This window comes from Eschscholzia californica, unplaced genomic scaffold, assembly GCF_041429995.1.
Source record: "Eschscholzia californica isolate CP2 unplaced genomic scaffold, dmEscCali1.0.p SCAF_6, whole genome shotgun sequence".
Taxonomy (NCBI): Eukaryota; Viridiplantae; Streptophyta; class Magnoliopsida; order Ranunculales; family Papaveraceae; genus Eschscholzia; species Eschscholzia californica.
In genome coordinates, this window is record NW_028238483.1 from 35,559,734 (window position 1) to 35,580,481 (window position 20,748).

Below are 20,748 nucleotides of genomic sequence, written 5' to 3' on the forward strand. Positions count from 1 at the left end.
ATGTACCGTAGTTTTCTTCTCTGTTGCCACGTTGAACTGAAGACATAAAAAAAAGGAGGGGTGTTCCGGGAATCGAACTCGGGACCTCTCGCACCCGAAGCGAGAATCATACCACTAGACCAAACACCCGTTTGTGTTGAGCTTTACAACATATTTTTCTTCTCTGACCAGGATTACAAGTAAGTTACCCTCCTGATATATTGGTTGGACACTCCCTCTTAAGTCCATGAAGTTGTTGGATCGAGTCTTCGTGGAAGCAGTTTGCTATCAAAATTTATTTCGTTAAGTTTAGGTAATAAATAAAGTAAAGATACAAATAGATGGGCTTTCAGACCCCTAAGGTGGCCCTAATTAAGGGTCTTTATATGACCTTTAGGCTTAAGATATCTTAATTGGATGTTATTGTGCTTATCTGAATTCATGATGTATTTACATAGTATATTCATGATGTATCAATGTCATTGAAATATAATGACAATCTAAATTTTTTTTCTTTTTTTTTACTAAAATAGCATACGAATAAAACTCTAATAAGACTTTCTACATGGCTCTAAATGGCCTAGTTGATGATTCGACATGTTCATTTTCTACTTTGGGCATGTTGCACCAACAATTTGACCAATCTTTGACATGATTTTCATACCAAGTATCATTCGGTTATCTAATATTATATATTCATTCACGAGCGGATTATCTCTTGGAATGACTATCAGGAACATAATAACCTTAATCTTGTTAATCACTATGTCACTCGTCTTTGATTTATATGAAGGGCAGGTTGTGGAACATATACTAGAGCAGATATCGTAAAATCGATCTAACATCAGTATTTAATTTCATAACATATTTAGTAACATTTTAGATTATAGTTAGCTATCCAAATATTCATAATATTTTCTTTTGATTACATTACACCATGCATGCAAATATGTAATTCAAACTGTTCTTCCTTGTTAACTGCATCTTCATCTATTAAAGCATGAAAGCACACCATGAGACTATCATACAGAAGATGTACAGATGAAAGTTCGTGAGACTCTTGAATATTCTTTGTCCACCACCTGAATATTGCAGATGCTCAGCCACATTAAAATTCCCTACAAAAAATATTCATATAATATTTGTTCATAACTGTTACTAGTTGTTATAACGGCCTCTTACAAAGTTCGAGTCTACAAGTGCTCGAACCCAGGTCTCTCACGTCCAAAACTCGGACCTCTACCATCTCACCCATGCGACATATATGTTATTTGTATGACTCGAACTTTATTTATGCGATAAATCAGAAAGCAATCAGCATTTCTAAAACAATTTACGGCAAGTCAAGGGGGGCCATGGCCCCCTTTGGCCTGCATGTAGATCCGTCCCTGACTAGTTGTTATAACGGCCTCTTACAAAGAAAAACAATTACGTGAACAACGGGAAAGTTGCCCCCGTAACAAATTTATCAGATCGAGGTACTGGAGAAAAACTGTCGATATCAGACTTACCTCTTTCACTACCATCACTACATCCAGCTTTGATTGTATCTCCAATGTCTTGAACGGTTGCTCGATTGTAAAAGAGAAAGTTAGAGAATATGTTGTCGATGCAGTTGAGGACGAGATGGGTTTCTGAGAAACAAGGTCCGTTGCAGTATTCGTCCGTTGAGCCACGAGGTATGTTTAGATTTCCACTTTGTGTGAGTCTGTAACTTTCTTGACAACTGCTGTAAATCTTCCAAACCAAACATGACATACAAGAAAAATTACTTTGTTGACAACTTTCTATGTGATTGTTTATTTTCTTTACTACTTTTCTTGATCGTTTGTTCTTCGTCATAACACTATATATATATATATATATATACTTGTTGATGTATATTTACAAATACATTTAGATATAAATTACTTACGAATTTGTGGTTGAAACATGCCAATGCTTTAGCAACAAGTTGAGCCGGATCTTGCAGGTTAAACGAGTTCCGCGAATCTTCTGCTCCATCATCTGTTGTTTGTTAGATATAAATTAGTACAAATTAACTACAAACTAATAAAGATGAATTAAGATATTAGTTTAGTAAAACCTGATTTGCAACAACATGTAGAAATGGATAACAGAGTTAAAGCAAAGAACAAAGCTTTGAGGGTGAGTGAGAAAGCCATGGCAACAGAGAGAGATAGGCTATTATCAAATTTTAAAACTCAAAAGAAGAGATTCATATAAATAAAAATTATAGTACCATAATCAGTAAGACATTAGGTTCTTTTTCAGAAAAAGAGTAACACAAAAGATAGCTACTAATGTCAAACCAACCAAAATTCTTGATATTACCTAAACACCCTTCATTATGGTTTGTTTAAGATTAGATTTGTAGATTAATAACAAGTGTAAGATTAGGTTACTTTGGTTAAGAGAAAGAGATGGGTAGTTGTGTAAACTCAACAACTTTTGTTTTGCTTTTGAACCTTTTTTTTGTCTTGGTGGGTTAGAAAAAAACAGACCTAAGTTAGGTTCCATGTTATTTTGTTCTAAGTTGGCAAATTATAACTTGTAGTCTAACCTAGATAGGTAACTAAAGTGGTTATATTGCCCAAATAAATATCTGGATCGAATGATCTGAAGGAGTAATGCTATTGAACAAGTAAAACTAAGCGAACTCTGGTTGACGTCGTCATGCCCCTTACTTCGTAGGCGATACACATGCTACAATGGTCGGAACAAAAGGTTGCGATCTCGCGAGGGTGAACTAACCCCAAAAACATGTCCTAACTTCGGATTGCAAACTGCAATTCACCTGCATGAAGCTGACAAAATTTTATGTGACTTGTCGTGATTCGCAGTTCAGTGGATTAAAATTATTGAAAAACATGAATCACAACAAACCACATAAAGTTTATGTTCAAAGTCTGTCTAATTTTTCTTGTTCTCTATCATTTTTCTATCTTCAGACTATTCCAACACTGTAGAGATCCGTTGAGGTGTGTCAGTTTGTAATGCAAGACAAAACCTTATAAAAACTACTTAATTTAAACAATACGAAGATGTTAGGTACAATCAAGTCAAAAATACCATGAGATTCTTTGCAAAATAAAATAAGAGAATTATCTATATTACTTGCTTTCAAAATATCACCAATTCCAAATGTTACTCATATGTACATATATACATATATTTTTAATGTTTAAGCATCTTTATTTCCTCAGGAAACCAAAGACGTATTCCATTAATTCAATCTTCGGAATTTTCTCTTCACAGATTAATCTCGAACTTTTCCTAATGTTAAGGTAGTTTAAATGAATCTTCTTCGTCACATTGTCTCCATAGGTAAATTGTGTTATCCAAGGATGATAAAGTACTTGTTGGGCCGTTATTCGCTTTGTCCGATTAGGTTCAAGCATCAACTTTACCAAAGACTTAGCTTCACTTGAAACTCTAGGCCAAGGATATACACTAAAGTCAATATTCGATCGTTGAATAGATTTTACGACTTCTTGGGTATTTTTACCATCAAACGGATAATGTCCACTGAGCAAGCAAAACAACACTACTCCAGCACTCCATATATCAATCTCGGGGCCGTAATTCCTTTCCCATACTTCTGGAGCCATAAACCTCGGAGTTCCAACTACTTTAGAAAATCTTTGACCCGGTTTGAAAATAGTTGATAATCCAAAATCAATAGCTTTTATCGATGATGTTTCGTTCTTTTTAGCAAATAAAAAATTCTCTAATTTAATATCTCTATGAATAACTCCGTGGATATGACATACTTGAATGAATTCGACAATTTTTCGTATCAAAGTTGCTGCTACTGGTTCACTAAAACATCCTTTTTCGACAAGTTTATGATATAATTCCCCTCCTTGACATAGTTCCATAATGATATGTACATTATTTTCATCTTCAAATACTTCATTGAAAGCCACAATGTTGGGATGTTTAGGCAAGCGATTCTTCATGACATTTACTTCCATACAAATGTCTTCGATATTGAATAATTTATTCTTTCGAATTGATTTACAAGCGTAAAATTCACCCGTTGACTTATTTTTGCAAAGATATGTGATCCCGAATTGACCTCTTCCTAGTTCTCGGCCTAACTCGTATTTCACTTCAATGTTTTTACCCGCTGGATTTTCAAAACTGAAGACCTTATTTCCGCCACCACCTGATTGGGAGGAGAACGCCATTGGAGAATGGAGACAATTAGATTCTAAAACCCAGTTGCAAAATTAAACGCAGAGAATAGAGGTTTAAATTTGGTTTTTGTTTTTTGAGTGAGTTAGAACGTTCGATTGTTAAATATTGAGTGACTTTCTATTTTTTGGTTAATTTATGTAAAATGGGAATCTGGTTTTGAATGGGATTTGTGGTGTTTAAGTTGGAATCTGAGTTCAAGTTGAATTCGTTTAAAAATCTTCCTAAATCTTTTACTCTTCAATTCTAGTTTATAGTAATAATATCATAAAGGCACAAATAGAAGTTACAAAAATCAGAGTTTTATAAACAGCAAATTCTTCTATGGGCCGATCAACTTGTTCTGTCTCTAGTCCAAGCCCAATAGCTAGAGTGCTGTTGGGGCCACACTATGACACAAACGTCTTTGACAATGGTCAACCAAGTTTTACTAGGAATGCCACATGGGTCTAGCTCCAAGTGCAACTTTTAAAATTTAGAGATTATAAGATGTGATACTTGTTGTGGATGAAAATCCATAATTTATTGATTTGTGAATAGATGGGACTTTCAAACCCCTCACCAAAATGAATAGTCTCAAACGATTTTTGTATGTCATACAAAAAGTATACTCAATCCGTTTTCTGAGACTCCCACTTGAACCGCATGTGAGAAAATCAAAATGTACGTATGATATATAAAAGTTGTAGTTTTGATATAATATAGGATTATGTCTCAGATCTTTAATAATGAAAGAATTTATAGTGCTAATATGTACATAAATACTTTTAGGGGTTGTTGGTTTGTGGATGGACATATCCTGTACAGTTGCAAGGATTAAGGAAAATGTAGGACATTTGACAGATCATTTGGAGTGTGCAAAGAAGATGTGATGTCTCCCATCACCAAGTAATGAAACTTTGTGAGCCCCATTATCAAAGATCTAAATGCCTAGTTGCACATAACCAAACAAATAATTGTGCATGATTTTAACAAACAAAAAAAAAAAAGATAATTGTGCATGAGCTTGTATTGAAGTGGTTTACATTTCTCCCAAATGACAGTCAAGTCTCCCTACTGTTTACTTTAAGAGATATTTTGCCAATGGGCAATTGTAAGTAGCAAGTGATGAGTTCCTGGGGGAAATTGTTATTTTTTTTTAGATCTGAGCAAGGACCAACTTCGACTAATTTTACCATAAAAAGAATAATGACGTCTAACAAACTTTAACGTTAGTTTACTCTAGTAAAAAAAACATGAGATGTTCCAAACACTATTTATTTAGACTTTTGATGCCCCAAACAACAATTTCTAATATTCAAATTTCCAACACTAATTTATTGATTTCAGATCTTCTAACACTAGTTTTGAAGAAAAAAAATTCATAAATATTAATGAAAAACTTATTTAAATCTATAAAATATACTTACAAAAATTGGCGAATGGAACTCCATTCGTCTGAGACAAAGGGAAAAGGTTTCAAACGAAAACATCATAAATGTTTCGCTTGAAGCTTTGAAATCCTCAATCGTGGGTCTAAAACTTTCGAAGAGAATGTCAACGGAAATCTCTCTCTCCCTCTCTCTGTCCCATGAAACCCTCAAGGAAGGTTCTCCTCAAACCTGTTCCCTTTCATCTCAAACGAAGGGGTTTCGACGAAGGAAAGCCCTTCTCTTTGCCAGATCAATGAGGAAATAAACACAATGGTGGTCATATTTTTTTGTCGGGAAATGCTAAATGTACAAAGAATCTTTGACAAGATTCTTGACAAAATGCTAAGTGAACGGTCCCGATCAAAGTCAAACTTTGAAAAAGTTTCATCAACTTTTGTCTTTTAGTGAAAATGAGTCATTAAGTCAAGAATTTTGTCAAGGACTTTGTACATGTAGCACTGTTGTTTTTTGTCATACGTATGTTTGAGCGCGACGTTTATGAATTTTTATGAGTGTGCAGATTTATGTGCGTAAATGTTTACAAATGTAAATAGGTTTTTACTTAAGTATTTCTGAAAAAATGACTAGTGCATGGTGGGAGTATTAAGTAGGGATAAAATAGTAAAAAGATGAAGGTACAAGTTTTTTTATGGTTGATGACTTTCTTAGAGACAAATGCATTTGTGGTTTTCAGAAACTTGACCTCTCTCTCTCTCCTTGGTTTTCAAGAAACTCCAGTAACCGTTTTTTCAGAAACCCTTGCCAGATCCGGCGAGGGTTTCGTCCCTCTCTCTCTCTCTCTTTCTCTCTTTTTCCCTCTTTCTTACAGTGAATCCGTTCGTGGTGGTGCAAATTAGTCATGACGAGATCTGATCGTGGTGGGTTTTAGTGATGATGGTGGAATGGTGGTGTAGTGGTGAAGTAAAGGGATGTTTTAACAGTGGTGGTGGAGGTATGCCTTAAGGTTTGAGAAGATTGTGGTTTTGTGGTTTGGTACAGAGTGGTTTCTTCGTCAAGACAAGGGTTTCTCGCAGTGACGACGGTTTTTCTATGGTGGCGGCAGTTTTCCGGTGGTGGCGGCAGTTTTCCGGCGACGGAGGCGATTTTCTGGTGAAGGAGGCGTTTTTCCGGTGACGACGACGGTGGTTCTTTTAGTTTTTTCCTTTTTTTTTTTGACCTTTAGGGTCCTTTCATCCGTGATCTTTAGGATCCTTTCATCTTTCGACCTTTAGAGTCATTTTATCGAGTCGGTATCTAGTCTCATTTCTTTCTCTTCATGAGGCACTTTGCATTTAAAGGTATGTAACTCTCATGAAGTTTTCAGAGGAGATAAATAATTATAATCATCTATGTAAAATTGTGATTTAATCACTTATGAATGAAAATTTGTTTCACTTGTTTTAAAAAAAAAATGACTTTCTTAGAGATTTTCTAAGGCAAATTTCAAAATCAAAATCAATTATTTCTTGACATTTTAATTTGCCTGTGAAATCATTTTGAATTTTTAATTCCTTGTCGAGTTGTTGTACTAGAGAGAGTTTTACTTCTCATAAACTCAATAAACCTTATTTGACACTTAAAGTATCTCATGTTAAATCTTGTAAGGAGATGCTCTTTTAATTGAAGAAGAAGAAGGTGAGATGGAAGGGAGAATAGATGAAATGGAGGAGAGAGAAGTAGTAGTAGACATTTCACATAGCCGTTTGACAAGTCAACGCAGAGTACTCCACGGTACTTCCCGACCACCGATAGAGGCAACATGGGTTGCGACACGTCATTGATCTTTTCCAGATTTTAATCCAATCCAATGACGTGTCCTAGAAAGACACGTGGCTTTCAAGGTTAAGATGAATCTTACTGACATTTCACGCAACTTGCCGCATGGAATAAGAATACACAAATGGGTTGCGACACGTCATAGAGGTTTGTTGGTTAACTACCACCGACTACGCGTGTTTTCTTATAAAAACCGTCTCCACTTCTCCCTCCTTTCTTCCTTCTTTCTCTCTCTAAACACAAAATATCTCATTTCTCTCCTAGCTAAAAAAAATCAGTTTTCTCTCTCTAAAATCTCTCTCTCTCTCTCTCTCTCTTCGTCTATAGAATATTGTTCTCCATCTAGTTCAAGTAAAAGTAGTTAAGAAAGTTCAAATTAAAAGAGAAATAAAATGGATACCCTGTGTTTGAAACCAGGAGGAATTCATGGGTTTTCATCACCGATTACATTCATTACAGGTATTGATGGTGGACGTACTACCCAAATGTCTCAAATTAGTGCTCTGGGTCGATCTAGTAATGGGGTTTCAACAACAAATTCAAATGGGATTTCATTAGATAATAATAATTCTACTTCCACCACCTCTGATCATCAAATTCTTTCTTCTTCTTCACGATTTTCATTTTCTAAATCTCTGAGTTCTCTTTGGTCGAGAGGAAATTATGGGATTACCCTTGATAAGATTGTTGATGAAGATGGGGAAGAAGAATCAAAGGAAACTGTCTCATCAAGAGGAAATGGGGAAGATAACGAGTCGACTCGTATGAGTTGGGTATTGAAGATTTTGCATGTAAGATCGCTTTGGGATGGACATGAAAATAGTGGTGTTGAAGTTTTAGAGAGAGAAAATGAAAATGAAAAGGATGAAGATTGTTCTTGCTGTAATTTTGAAGATTCTGAATTTTGTAGGGTTGATGATGAAGAAGAAAAAGTGGAATTTGATAGGGATTCTTTCTCTAGATTGCTTCAGAAGGTTCCTTTATCAGAAGCTAAATTATATGCAAAAATATCTCATTTGGGAAACCTATCTTACTCAATTCCAAAAATCAAGGTATTCAAAATTTCCTAAACCCTTTTTGTTAATCAATTCTCATCTTCAATTGTTTCCTTTTAATGGGTTTTGATTATATAACACAGTCAAGGAACAAATTTTTTTAATTTGATCTAGGTTAGTTTCTATTCTATAAGGAAATTAGATTGTGATACCAACTCTATTAACAATAATTTGATCTATATTGGCTTCTATGTCATTAAGAAATCAGATTAGGGTACCAATTTGTGGAATTTTACTATTTCCCTTAAAATTGTGTTGTTAGGGTAAGCTCTATTCTCAATTTGGGTATGTTTAATGCAAACTAAAGAAGACATTTTGTACTTTAAGAACCTTCATTGTGAATAATTTAATGGTGTGTTTGGTTGCAGGATTCCTAAGTAGGATTCCTATCAAAAGTGGAATTTGGTAGGAATCATGAATCCTTGGTTTGTTTGGCTACCAAGAATCCTAGGACTCTTGAATCCTAAGGATTCCTAATTCCCACCTTACCCCATAGGATTTGCTAGGATTTTGGATTAATGAACCTAAATTTCAAACTTAAAATCAACAAAAAAAATATTTCTTTCTACAAAATCATTATTTTTTTTCAAAATCATTATTTTTTTCAAAAATCATATTTTTTTCTAAAGACTTTTAAAAATACTCAAATAATAATAAATCATAGAATTCTTAGTTGCCAAACAAGCCAAAAAATACTACTAGGATTCATGAATCCGTGGAATCATGAATCCCAAGGACTCATGAATCCGCGGATTCATGAATCCGCCATCCAAATACACCATAAGGGTTTATAGGTGGAATTAGGGGAAGTTCTCTTGATGATTCTCTAAGAACCCATTATATTTGACAAGGTTATAGTTTTAGTTTTTAGGGTTCAAATGTATTGATGGAGGATTCAATTTAATGTTTTCTGTGTTTTTCCGGGTTCATTTCAGTCTGGAAATCTCCTAAAACGTCACAGAATGCGATTTGTTAATTCGTCGGTGGAGAAAAAAGTTCAGGCCACGAATGTTGATGAGAAAAAGATCTCAACAGAAGTTCAAGAACCAGAGAATCCATTAGAGGAGATGAAAGAATCAGAGGAAGTAAGTAATAATAGATATCAAATAAGTGCATCTGCTGCTTATCACATACTTGCATCTGCTGCTTCTTATTTGCAATCACAGACAAGGAGCATTATTTCATTTCGGTCATCGAGTTCGAGTTCGAAGGAGGATTCACCAAGGGAAGATCCTGAGTCAGATCTGAATGCTGAAACAAGGAGATCAGGTGAGGCTTCGTTTGTAGAAACTACTAATTCTGTGACAGCAGTAGTTTCTGGAAAAGAAGAAATGAAGCAAGCTGTTGCAAAGGACTTGAATTCGGCACATTCATCGCCTTGTGAGTGGTTCATTTGTGACGATGATCAGACTGCTACAAGATTCTTCGTTATTCAGGTAATCACTAATCAGGAACTTCCCCACCCCTTTTGTGGCTTCATTGGTGTGTGGGCATAAATTGATATTCGAGAAAGAGAGATTAGTGTTAGAGTAGTCCAACACTGGTTTGGAAGGGACATTTAGTCAATTTATAAATGTGAAAGAAAGCCACATCTCTTGAGCTAGCTCTTGGAGCGAGAGAGGCCTAAGACGACCTAACAGGCTGACATTGGTATCAGAGTCCTGGATACCATTTTAAGCTAGTTAAAATCCGATGTCTGATTGTTAGGATAGTCCCAAATTGGTTGGGTCCGGAACCCCTTAAACCTATAAATCAGTCACCAAGTCCATAATCTGTATATGGTTGATTTGCTGTCAGCAGAAATATAACTTCTAATGTGCCAATGTGTAGGGTTCAGAATCAATGGCTTCCTGGCAAGCAAATCTACTATTTGAACCCGTTCCGTTTGAGGTATATTTGACATACGAATTTATGCTTTTGTCTATTACTTTCGTTTTTTGAGTGGAAATTAGAGGCTAATTTCGTTATATAGATAAACTTATCAAGTGATTTATCACTCTTGGTTTATTCAGGGACTAGATGTGCTTGTGCATAGAGGTATTTATGAAGCTGCAAAAGGGATTTATGAGCAAATGTTGCCTGAAGTTCAAGACCACTTAAAGTCTCATGGTGACTCGGCATCTCTTCGTTTCACCGGACATTCACTAGGAGGAAGCTTGGCATTACTAGTAAATATCATGTTGTTGATTCGGGGCGAAGCACCACTGTCTTCCTTACTTCCTGTTGTAATGTTTGGAGCACCATCTATCTTGTGCGGAGGTGATCAACTTCTTCGAAGGTTGGGATTGCCTAAAAGTCATGTTAAAGCTATTATTATGCACCGAGATATCGTCCCACGAGCCTTTTCATGTCATTACCCTGATCATGTCACTGAACTCCTCAAAGCTGTAAATGGGAACTTTCGAAATCATCCTTGTCTCAAGAACCAGGTACAATCTTCATTTAGAACTGAGGGACCAAGGGTTGTCACCTGACAGGAACCTATTTTCTTTATTTTTTCCTTCATTTGTATATATATTTGTATTGACAAGATGATACGCCTACTTTGTTGCAGAATTTGCTGTATGCTCCAATGGGGGAAATTTTGATCCTACAGCCAGAAGAGAAATTCTCTCCACACCATGAACTTCTTCCTTCTGGTAGTGGCCTCTATCTTCTAAGTTGTTCTTCATCAGACAATGAGGATCCACAGAAAGAATTCCGTCAAGCACAAGCTACATTTTTCAACTCGCCTCATCCACTAGAAATCCTAAGTGATCGATCTGCATATGGCTCTGACGGGACGATTTATAGGGACCATGATATGTACTCCTACGTAAGATCCATTCTCGGTGTGATCCGTCTCGAGTCAAACCGAATAAGGAAGGTAAAGAGAGAACAACGTCGTGGAGTGTGGTGGCCTCTTGTTGCTTCACGAAGAAACCAGACTCATGGAATAGTTGTGGGCCGTCGAATAATGTCAAGTCCGTGGAACAAGCACCAAGTAAGCTTCTCTGGTGTCCTACAATCTGGAAGGGAGTCATTTCAGAGGTTCAGTAGGTTAGTCCCATCTCAGCATATGCATTTGGTAGTTGTTTTTCTACTACAAGCTCGGATGCTATTATTGGGAACGTTCGACTCGATCAATTTTTGTTGAGAGTTGAGACGAAGAAAATGGATCTAAAATGTCATTCTTTATTCATTATATGTTGTTAATACATCATTTTTTCTTATTTTCTTTTGTTGTAAGATGGAAAAATTTCAAATAAAATGTACATTGGGTGTCAATGAAATCAGAGTTATCACTTATTGTAGTAACTGAGGTCTTACTCTGTGTTAATGTTTAGATCATTGAAGTCCTTGAGAAGCAGTAGTCTGGTTTATGGGTTCAAACTAATAGAAATTTTTTGATGTGATACGAAAATAGTAGCATTGAGTGCCTCATGCTAAGTGTGTGACCATCCAACTCAAAATTAATTGCCGATGAGCGAAAATGACTTAGACATTATATGCTTTGCCCATTCTCACGTTTCTATTTTTTTTTTTGTGACGTGGAGTCGTGGAGAATGTATGAATTTTGAACCAATCACGTGTATGTTAAATTTGTGATCATCTAATTCAAAATCAATTGGCAAAGAGTAGTGAGGATCTTTACATTATAAGTTTGGTTATTAGAGTGTCCATTCTCACACCTCACACTAACCAAACAAATCGTCTAATTCTAAAATAAGCATCGTCTTATTCCGTGTTAGCTAGTCCTTAATCTCCGATAGGAAAGAATCTTTATTCAATATATTTTTTCGGTTCTTGCGTGTTTATATTGAATTGCAATCAAACACGTCAGTTTCATCACCCCATCACGATGTATTAAAACCTGTCTATCGTTTTTCAGATAAATCACTATCCATCTTGTCATCATTTATAGTTTAAAAAACGAAATCGTCACCGCAAATAAAACTTGTTAAGAGAAAAAGAATCACAAGGAAAGCATGTTATAAGACCCTTAATACATTTTTTTGGCTTTTATTTTGGGTCTCACATGGATTGCTCAAGACTGCCTTCCAATTCACATGTCAACTGATACACAAAGTACCAAACTAAAACCAAACCTATTATTTGAAGGTCTTTTATGGTTTTTATTATGAGACAAATTAGGGTTCTACTTCTGGCCAAGGATCCACTTCCTGTCTTGCTGGTCCCCTTACTCCTTTCCATTTTCAAATGGATTAACATGACACATAGGGTACCATATCCATTCAAGAGTTTGGGAGAAATAGACCACAAAGAAAATTCAACAAAAATAGGACAAAATAAGAGTTTCAGAAAATTACGAATTTCATATTTTCGCCTTCCCCATACGCAACTAACAGCGAAAAGTCTCCATCCTATTCACATTTCTATGTGTTGATGAAAACGAATATATCAAAGTTGGCAACCCAGTTCCATACAGCAAAAATCTCTAAATCAATAAAAAATAATTGGATCTATAACCCTAGACATAAACCATATAGTGGTAGGCTCGGTTGACTACTACTCTTACCAACTGGGGTACATAATCTATAATTAATTCAGGAACGTTTTAAATTTGTTCTTGTAAGGGCCTACTATTTCTTTTTGGCTTTTGTGTGTGTGTGGGTGGGTGGCTGGGGGGCTAGCCTCCCCTCGCCCCCACGGCCCACATAACCTCATCCCCACATAGATTCATCGACCAGTGCATCTTTATATCAGATTTGTTAAGGGTGGTATGCATCTAACATTATGCATTTATACTGTATACACATGTAGCTGTTATTTGACTTACTTTTTTTGTATACACATGTAGCTGTTAAAGAAAATAAAAAATTTGACTTACTTTTTTGTTTGTTTGTCAGACAACTCTTACTCTAATTTATACGTAAAAGTTGTGGTGTGGACCAACCGAGAAATGATAGAGAACAAGAAAATCCAGACATACTTTAGACATACATCTTATGTGGCTTGTTGTGATTCGCGGTTTCGATGATTCTAGTTCACTAGATAACGAATCACGGCAAGCCACATAGGATGTATGTTTGGATTTTCTCGTTCTCTATCATTTTTCGGACCAAGAATATTGTTCTTGGACTTTAGACCTCTTTAATTTTTCGTTTAAATTAGGCGGTTATGGTGCTTATTATCTTCATGATGCATCAATATCTTGTAACGATTAACGTACGTCGTAGTCGAATTCTCAAAAAAATAAATATCATTTTGTGTTACTTTTTCTAAATATATTTAGTCATGTGATATTGTGCATCTCACATATATCATTTGCGCCTAATATTGGCCCATTAGCCTCCTAACATATTTTACCTTTGGCCCAAGCATGTAATGTAATATTTTCACACCCAAACCGGAATCCAATCACTGAACTTGATTTTTTTTGGCTCCCTTTCATTTTTCGACTAGTTTCTCATTTTTTCCAAACTTGAACCTTCATTGTACTTTTGGGTTGGTTTCTTTTGGATTTTTTGAATTTACCCTCTCGTCACTAATTGGTATTTGAGTTTACCTCCCTCAATGATCGCGGTAATTGAGCTTACCCTCTTAGTTTTATTATTTTTGATAAAACACAAAATTTGTGTTTGCCGTACCTGAAATACTTTTAACTACTTAGAGCAATTATTCTTCAATATGAATCCTAGTAGTTATTCCACCTTACTTTATTATTTGATTTGGTCGCGAGTATAATTAGTAAAGACTTATTTGTTGTATAATATATAATTTATGATTTTATTGTTACAAGTCAAATATATCCTTAGTAATTTTGACCAAAACTTAAATTTAAGGAGGTAATCTTAAATACAAATTACTAAAGGAGGTATCAAATTCAATCATTAGTGTAGGATAGCAAGTTTGTTTTAGAAAATAATTTTATGTGTACACATACGACCATAGACTTTACGGGAATGCTAGGTTCACGGACATTTTTGACGAAGGAAAATGCCGAAATGACGTGGCGTTTGCTTTTTGAAAATTTGACCATATCTGGTCCGTTAAAAATGAACGGTCCAAATTTAGATTTATTTCCTATACCACGTCATCATCTTCCCCACTTTTAGAGAGAGAGAGAGATAGTGGGAAACCCTCTTCTTCAACCAGAGGTAGAATGCCATAAGGATTGGGCCTGAAGAAGATGATTAATGAATTTGTTTATCTGATGCTTCATGACTTTATCTTTTTCATGCCAAACCTATGAAAGATCCAACATTCTCAAATGGTTCTCTTTAGATCACTTGCCCAACAAGCAACAACTATGGAAGAGAGAGAGAGAGCTTAGGGATGATTCAATCACATCTAACAAAACTCTATAGCATTTCATCTACATTTGGTTTCTCAGAAATTTTTGCTCAAGAATAAGAAATCAGAGGATATAGAATGAGGGGTTTCTGAGCTTATACAAATCCTTAAGAAGGTTAATGGTCAAGCTAGAGTTGAAGCTCTTGAAGAACTTCATCGTGCTAAAAGAAAACAGAGGTTTCCGGTCCTCTCTCTCTCTAAATATGGGGAAGATGATGGATGACGTGGCATGGAAAATTCGGCCCAGGCTTGGTCAAATTTTCAAAAAGGGAATGCCATGTCATTCCGGAACCTCCCTTCGTCAAAAACGTCCGTGAACCTAGCATTCCCGTAGACTTTATTGTTAACAAGTTTATGTGTAAACATACGACCGTAGACTTTAGTCTTGTTTAATCAAATCTCTATGATTGTAATATTTTTAATACAAATATAACACTCATCACATGGTATTGATTACATCCTGAAAACATAATATTAAAATACAATACGATTGGTTGGGTGATCACATCCACTACCACAATTAATTTTTTTTTTTCTTTTAAAAAACACATTTTTTGAACTTGAAGGAAAAAAAAAATTTCGCGCGTTAGTAAAAACCAATCACACTCTCTTTCTCTTTCAGCTTAGATTTTGAATCTTTATTGGGTTTTGATTTCACAAATCTTCTCTTTAAGGATCTAATAGGGTTTTAGGGGTATGGAAAGAATTGGCATAATTCGAATTTCAGGTTCTGAGATTCATGGGTTTCATACATGGCAAGGTGTAAAATCATTAGATTTTATTCTTCAATCCTTTCATTTAGTAGAAAAAAAAAAAAACTAAATTTGTGATTCTATTTAGAATTTACTTCTGATCTTTCTCTGTGAGAAGTTGATTCAAGGTGAACATTTTATCTATTTGACATTTCAAGTTTATCAAGAATGTTAATGTTCTATGTGCAGATTTAGCAGTTGACAATATGATGGAGGAAGCCACATCGAGGTGGTTGCGTCCAAATGAGATCCATGCATTACTCTATAACTCCTCCCTATTCGCCATCAATGTCAAACCGATCCACTTACCGAAAAGTAATTACTTGCTTACTAGTACTCCTTTCTTAAGCTGTTGCGGGGGTCACTGTGAATAATTCTAATGGTTATGATTTTGCTGTAATTGTTGTTTATGGAGCTTAGGTGGAAGAGTCGTATTGTTTGATCGGAAAATGCTACGGAACTTCCGGAGAGATGGATATGACTGGAAAAAGAAAAAGGATGGAAAGACTATTAAGGAAGCTCATGAACACATAAAAGTGAGTTTCTTTTACATAAACACAACCTAGTAAGTCGTTGACATGAACATGTACACTTTCGTAGCCTTATGCATTCCTATATTAGATTGATCACATGTTTGTTTTCTTATTTTTTCGTACCGTCTAACTCCTCCCTCTTCGTTTATGAGAGTGGTTGTGTTTGTCCCCAAGAATTTGGAGGCATGGGTCGTATTGGAAAATTCACTTCGTCGTTCCTGATCATGTAGGTTGGCAATGAAGAAAGGATCCATGTGTATTATGCACATGGGCAAGATAAACCCAGCTTTGTTCGTAGGTGTTACTGGTTACTCGATAAGTATGTTTCTTTCAAAGTTTATGTTGATCAACTTGTCAATAGAGTTATATTTAGTTTCCTAATTCAATTTAGCCTGAAAACTGACTTCTGCTATTGCTTCGTTAATTTTCATCAGGAAGTACGAACACATAGTCCTTGTACATTATCGTGAAACATCAGAGGTTGGATTTAATCATGACATTAGTTTAGCTGTTATTTCCTGAGAGTTCAGAAAGTAAACAATACTTCTTTCTTTCTTGGTACAGGTGCAATCAAGCTCTCCTATGAAAGCGAACAATCACGAAAAGAGATTTGAAGAGATTATTAACACTCTAGAATGGGATGATCAATTGGTTGCAAATAACCTCAATGGTGATGCACATGTAACAGACAACATTTCATCAATTCAGCAATCGAACCATAATGAAACGAGTGGCTCCAAAAGCAATGTGAGTAAATCATTCGTGTGTTTTTAAGTTTTACTGATTTATTTTATAGATACATTCTAGATCATAAACCACCTACCTATGCTTGGGTATTCGGTTCTTTTGCTTGTGTTGGAAACGGTAGGAGATCACGGCTACCATTCAATGGTCCAGTTCGTACAGGAGCTTGGTTGGCTCGTAAACTTCATGTTCCTTTGGTACCCTTTCAAAAAGCACAGGATCTTAGACTCTTAGTTATCATCTCAATTCCGACTCATTGACTTCAGTTAGGGGCATACTCTACGATGTGTTACTTAAGCTGTTGACTTTGCTTTTCTTGTTCTAAAACAAAAAAAAGTATTTATCCTTTTAAATTCTGTGTTACTTTTAAATGTAAATTGCGCATTATCTCTTTATTACTTTTTATTGCAGAATTGCTTATTCAATAATATAAGTCCTACCAATAGATTTTCTACAAGTTCGATTGATGTTAGACTACCAGCCAGTGGATACTTTCAGAATTTAGATACTTCAGCAGCCAAAAATATCCCACGACAAGACTTTAACATGATTGAAACGGACATAAACGAATCTTTTGACACCGCCAAAGATGGTTTTAAGATGCATGACAGTTTTGGAAGGTGGATAGACTGCATTTTGACTGATTCCCCAAGATTATCAGATGAGGTACCAGTTGACTCCCCAGTTTCAAATGATTATGGGTCAAGTATCACTGGGACAACTGCTCATTTTCACTGTCCTGCTCAAAAGCAAGTTTTCAGTATAAGTGACATTTCACCTGCATGGGCTTTTTCGACAGAAGAAACAAAGGTGCCTTTCTTATTTTTTATTCCGACAGAAGGAACAAATCCATATTCTGAATATGAGCATGTAAAGTTAATTGTTATTTGGTCATGGAATTTAACCAGGTTCTTTGTCAACCTCATTAGTTATGTTTATGACTTCTGCAGGTTTTAGTGATTGGATATTTTCTCGATGGACTGTCACATCTTACAGACTCCAATTTACTTCTTGTCTTAGGTAATGAATGTGTTCCTGCAGAATTGATTCACCGTGGGGTATACCGCTGCCGGGTTTTACCTCATACGCCCGGGTTAGTAAATCTATATTTGAGTGTTGATGGTCACACACCAATTAGTCAAGTTCTAGCTTTTGAGTATCGCTCTCCATTGGTGAATGAGGTTGCTTCACCTAAAGAAGAGCCAAACTGGGAAAAGTTTCAACTTCATTCTAGGCTTGCTCATCTGCTATTCTCTAGAACCAACATCCTGAACATTCTATCAAGCAAGGTATCGCCAAATGTCCTAAAGAAGGCAAAGGAGTTTGCAAACTATACCTCTTCTATTGCTAAAGATTGGGACTCTTTGATTAACTCAATTGGAGAAAATAAGATCTCGTTTTCAGAGGCCCAAACTAGTTTGCGCGAGATCACTTTGAAGAACAAATTACATGAGTGGCTTTTGGAGAGAATGGTTGATGAGTCTAAGCCTAGTATACGTGATCAGCAAGGTCAAGGAATCATCCATTTGTGTGCAATCCTAGGTTATACATGGGCTGTTCGACCATATTCACGTTCCGGCCTCTCATTAGACTTTCGTGATGCTCGTGGATGGACGGCTTTGCATTGGGCAGCATGCTATGGGAGGTATTCACTTTACTGTAACTGAAAACATCATGACTCTCTTCACGAAAGCTTTACCAAAATAGGCCAAAATTCTTGTTCTCTTCAAACTATAAGTCTATATTTATTTCGAAGTGATCCTGCTCAAACACATAAGATCTTAATTTACAGGGAAGAAATGGTAGCAACTCTTCTATCTGCTGGGGCAAATGCAAGCTTAGTTACCGACCCAACGCCAGAATTTCTTGGTGGACGCACTTGTGCTGATCTTGCATCACAAAATGGTTATGATGGCTTAGCCGCTTATCTAGCAGAAAAAGGGTTGACGGATCATTTTAGACTCATGTCCTTGTCTGGAAATATTATTGGTTCACTGCCGTTAAGTTCAGCTGATACTGCAAATCATGATAGTATCAACGAGGAAGATGCATGTCAGAAGGAAACATTGGCAGCATATCGGACAGCTGCTGAGGCCGCATCCAGGATTCAAGCTGCATTCAAAGAAAAGTCGTTAGAATTACGGACCAAGGCAATTCAGCTCGCCAATCCAGAGATGGAAGCACGTAACCTTATTTCTGCAATGAGGATTCAACATGCCTTCCGAAACTATGAATCGCGGAAAAGGATGGCAGCTGCTACTCGAATCCAATACACATTTCATACTTGGAAGATCAGAAAGGAATTTCTCTATTTACGTCGTCAAGCCATCAAAATTCAAGTAGACCCTTGTATAATTTCTTATCAAGAATTCATCATGATAAGTACTATTTTTGTATTCTAAAATTGAACATTTGAATCAGGCCGTTTTCCGAGGTCGCCAGGCCAGGAAGCAGTACAGAAAGATTATTTGGTCAGTTGGAATTTTTGAAAAGGCGATTATGCGGTGGCTGAAAAAGAGAAAAGGGTTACGAGGTCTTCAAATTGAACAGACTGTGGCAGTAGTTGAGAAGGAAGAAAATGACGTAGAGGAAGATTTCTTTAAAGTTAGCCGTAAGCAAGCTGAAGAACGTGTTGAAAGATCTGTGGTGAAGGTCCAAGCTCTTATCAGATCAAACCGAGCACAGCAAGAGTATCACAGAATGAAGCAGATCTGTGATCTAGCTGAAGTAGGTATCTCTTTCTGGTTGAAACCTATTTATATATTCGCGAGTTTTCTAATCAGATTCAAATTTTCATTTTGCAGTTGGATGATATCTTTGATCCTGACATGTGAAACTGATATAATGAAGGCACACCATTTTAGTGGAACGGTATATAGTCTGTATGTGCATCTTCTGAAGGTTTATAGATCAATCCCGTTGGATAGACTAGTTTCAGGGTACATAACCCAAATACGATTGTAAAAACAGATTTCCCTTTAAGGGATATGGATAATTATACGAAAGTATATGAAGTACTCTTAAAAATGTTTGTAATCCTTAAGGAAACAACATTTGCAGAATTCTCCTGACAGAAATCAGGCCCCTGAAAAGTTTGGCGCGTAATGATTGGCGCATTTAGATTGCATCTTTCCCCAAGCCCATAATTCAATTATTACAGTTCTTACTTATCTAAGATTACCAGCAAGATGCCTTTCTTTTTCGATTTTCTTCTCCTTAATTAATGAAATGATTTCGAAAAAAATACTACTAAACTTTGTCTGTCTTGTGAAGGCCAAGCTTATTGTTCACTCCTATCAACCTGAGACAATCGAGCAAACATAACTCCTTTAAATACTATTTCATTAGAGACTTGTCCTCCGAGAGAATTTGACGAGCTTCACTGGGTATTCCCCGTGTGGATTGTGGAGCATAGTAAGCTTTTTCATGCCTAGTTTCTCGTCAACATGAAATTGTGGTTGCTCGCTTTTTATCATTATAAAATGGAACTCAGACATCAACTTCTTGTTGGTATTCTAACGCATTAACCTCTGCAAATGTTGAAGAATGACTGTTGTCTTTTCAACAAAAAAATGTTGAAGGATGATTAAGTTTATAAACGATGCCCGTCCATATAGTATTAAGGCCAGCGCTGTGGGGAAACAAAAATATTTTCGGGTTGGGCCATTGCCATGGGGCATTTCTGTGTCTAGACCACGTTGTGATGACTCATGGGGCGTCTTTGTGCCCAACCCTTTGTATGGCCCGTTGGCCACCACTAAGACGAGACGAGTCAGACTTCTTTTGATTGGGCAGCCAATATCATTTCACCTCTCTATGGGATAATCACATTCCAGTGCATGGGATAATCACATTCATGCTCCCATTTGCTTCTTTCTTTAAGACTTTAGGTCATATCCATGACTAAAGCTTATAGAAGAGTAACTCATTAAAACACCATCAGGATTACCAAATCCAACTCTAAAAAGGGAAAAAAAAAACAGATACACTTGAAACAAAA

General features: G+C 36.2%; 3 protein-coding genes, 1 non-coding gene and 1 pseudogene across 5 annotated transcripts; 2 read left to right on the plus strand and 3 right to left on the minus strand.

Annotated features, from left to right (window-relative positions):
• Positions 1-57: 57 nt before the first annotated feature.
• On the minus strand, positions 58-129 carry TRNAP-CGG (transfer RNA proline (anticodon CGG)). The gene has a single exon. It is a non-coding gene; the product is annotated as a tRNA-Pro (tRNA).
• Positions 130-802: 673 nt separating this feature from the next.
• LOC147534116 (uncharacterized) lies at positions 803-2,165 on the minus strand. Its single transcript, XM_086649107.1, has 4 exons — positions 2,066-2,165; positions 1,895-1,986; positions 1,491-1,716; positions 803-1,097 (listed from the first exon to the last, which is right to left on the minus strand). Exons 1-4 carry the CDS (start codon positions 2,142-2,144, stop codon positions 973-975), a joined length of 522 nt encoding a protein of 173 aa, XP_086505233.1. The 5' UTR covers positions 2,145-2,165; the 3' UTR covers positions 803-972.
• Positions 2,166-3,173: 1,008 nt separating this feature from the next.
• Positions 3,174-4,172, minus strand: LOC147534117 (calcium-dependent protein kinase 7 pseudogene; annotated as a pseudogene).
• A 3,295-nt stretch (positions 4,173-7,467) lies between these two features.
• LOC147534118 (phospholipase A1 PLIP2, chloroplastic-like) lies at positions 7,468-11,719 on the plus strand. The gene is made up of 5 exons (XM_086649487.1): positions 7,468-8,419; positions 9,358-9,858; positions 10,253-10,312; positions 10,435-10,851; positions 10,977-11,719. Exons 1-5 carry the CDS (start codon positions 7,760-7,762, stop codon positions 11,556-11,558), a joined length of 2,220 nt encoding a protein of 739 aa, XP_086505613.1. The 5' UTR covers positions 7,468-7,759; the 3' UTR covers positions 11,559-11,719.
• Positions 11,720-15,225: 3,506 nt separating this feature from the next.
• Positions 15,226-19,775, plus strand: LOC147534119 (calmodulin-binding transcription activator 5-like). Of its 2 annotated transcripts, none has more exons than XM_086647641.1 (11): positions 15,226-15,479; positions 15,661-15,786; positions 15,892-16,007; positions 16,235-16,323; positions 16,439-16,484; positions 16,569-16,751; positions 17,160-17,558; positions 17,699-18,393; positions 18,541-19,087; positions 19,170-19,475; positions 19,553-19,775. In XM_086647641.1, exons 1-11 carry the CDS (start codon positions 15,416-15,418, stop codon positions 19,580-19,582), a joined length of 2,601 nt encoding a protein of 866 aa, XP_086503767.1. In that variant the 5' UTR covers positions 15,226-15,415; the 3' UTR covers positions 19,583-19,775. The 2 variants fall into 2 exon arrangements, with proteins under 2 accessions (XP_086503767.1, XP_086503768.1); XM_086647642.1 differs by having other exon boundaries at positions 19,170-19,479; positions 19,553-19,618.
• The last annotated feature ends 973 nt before the right edge of the window (positions 19,776-20,748 follow it).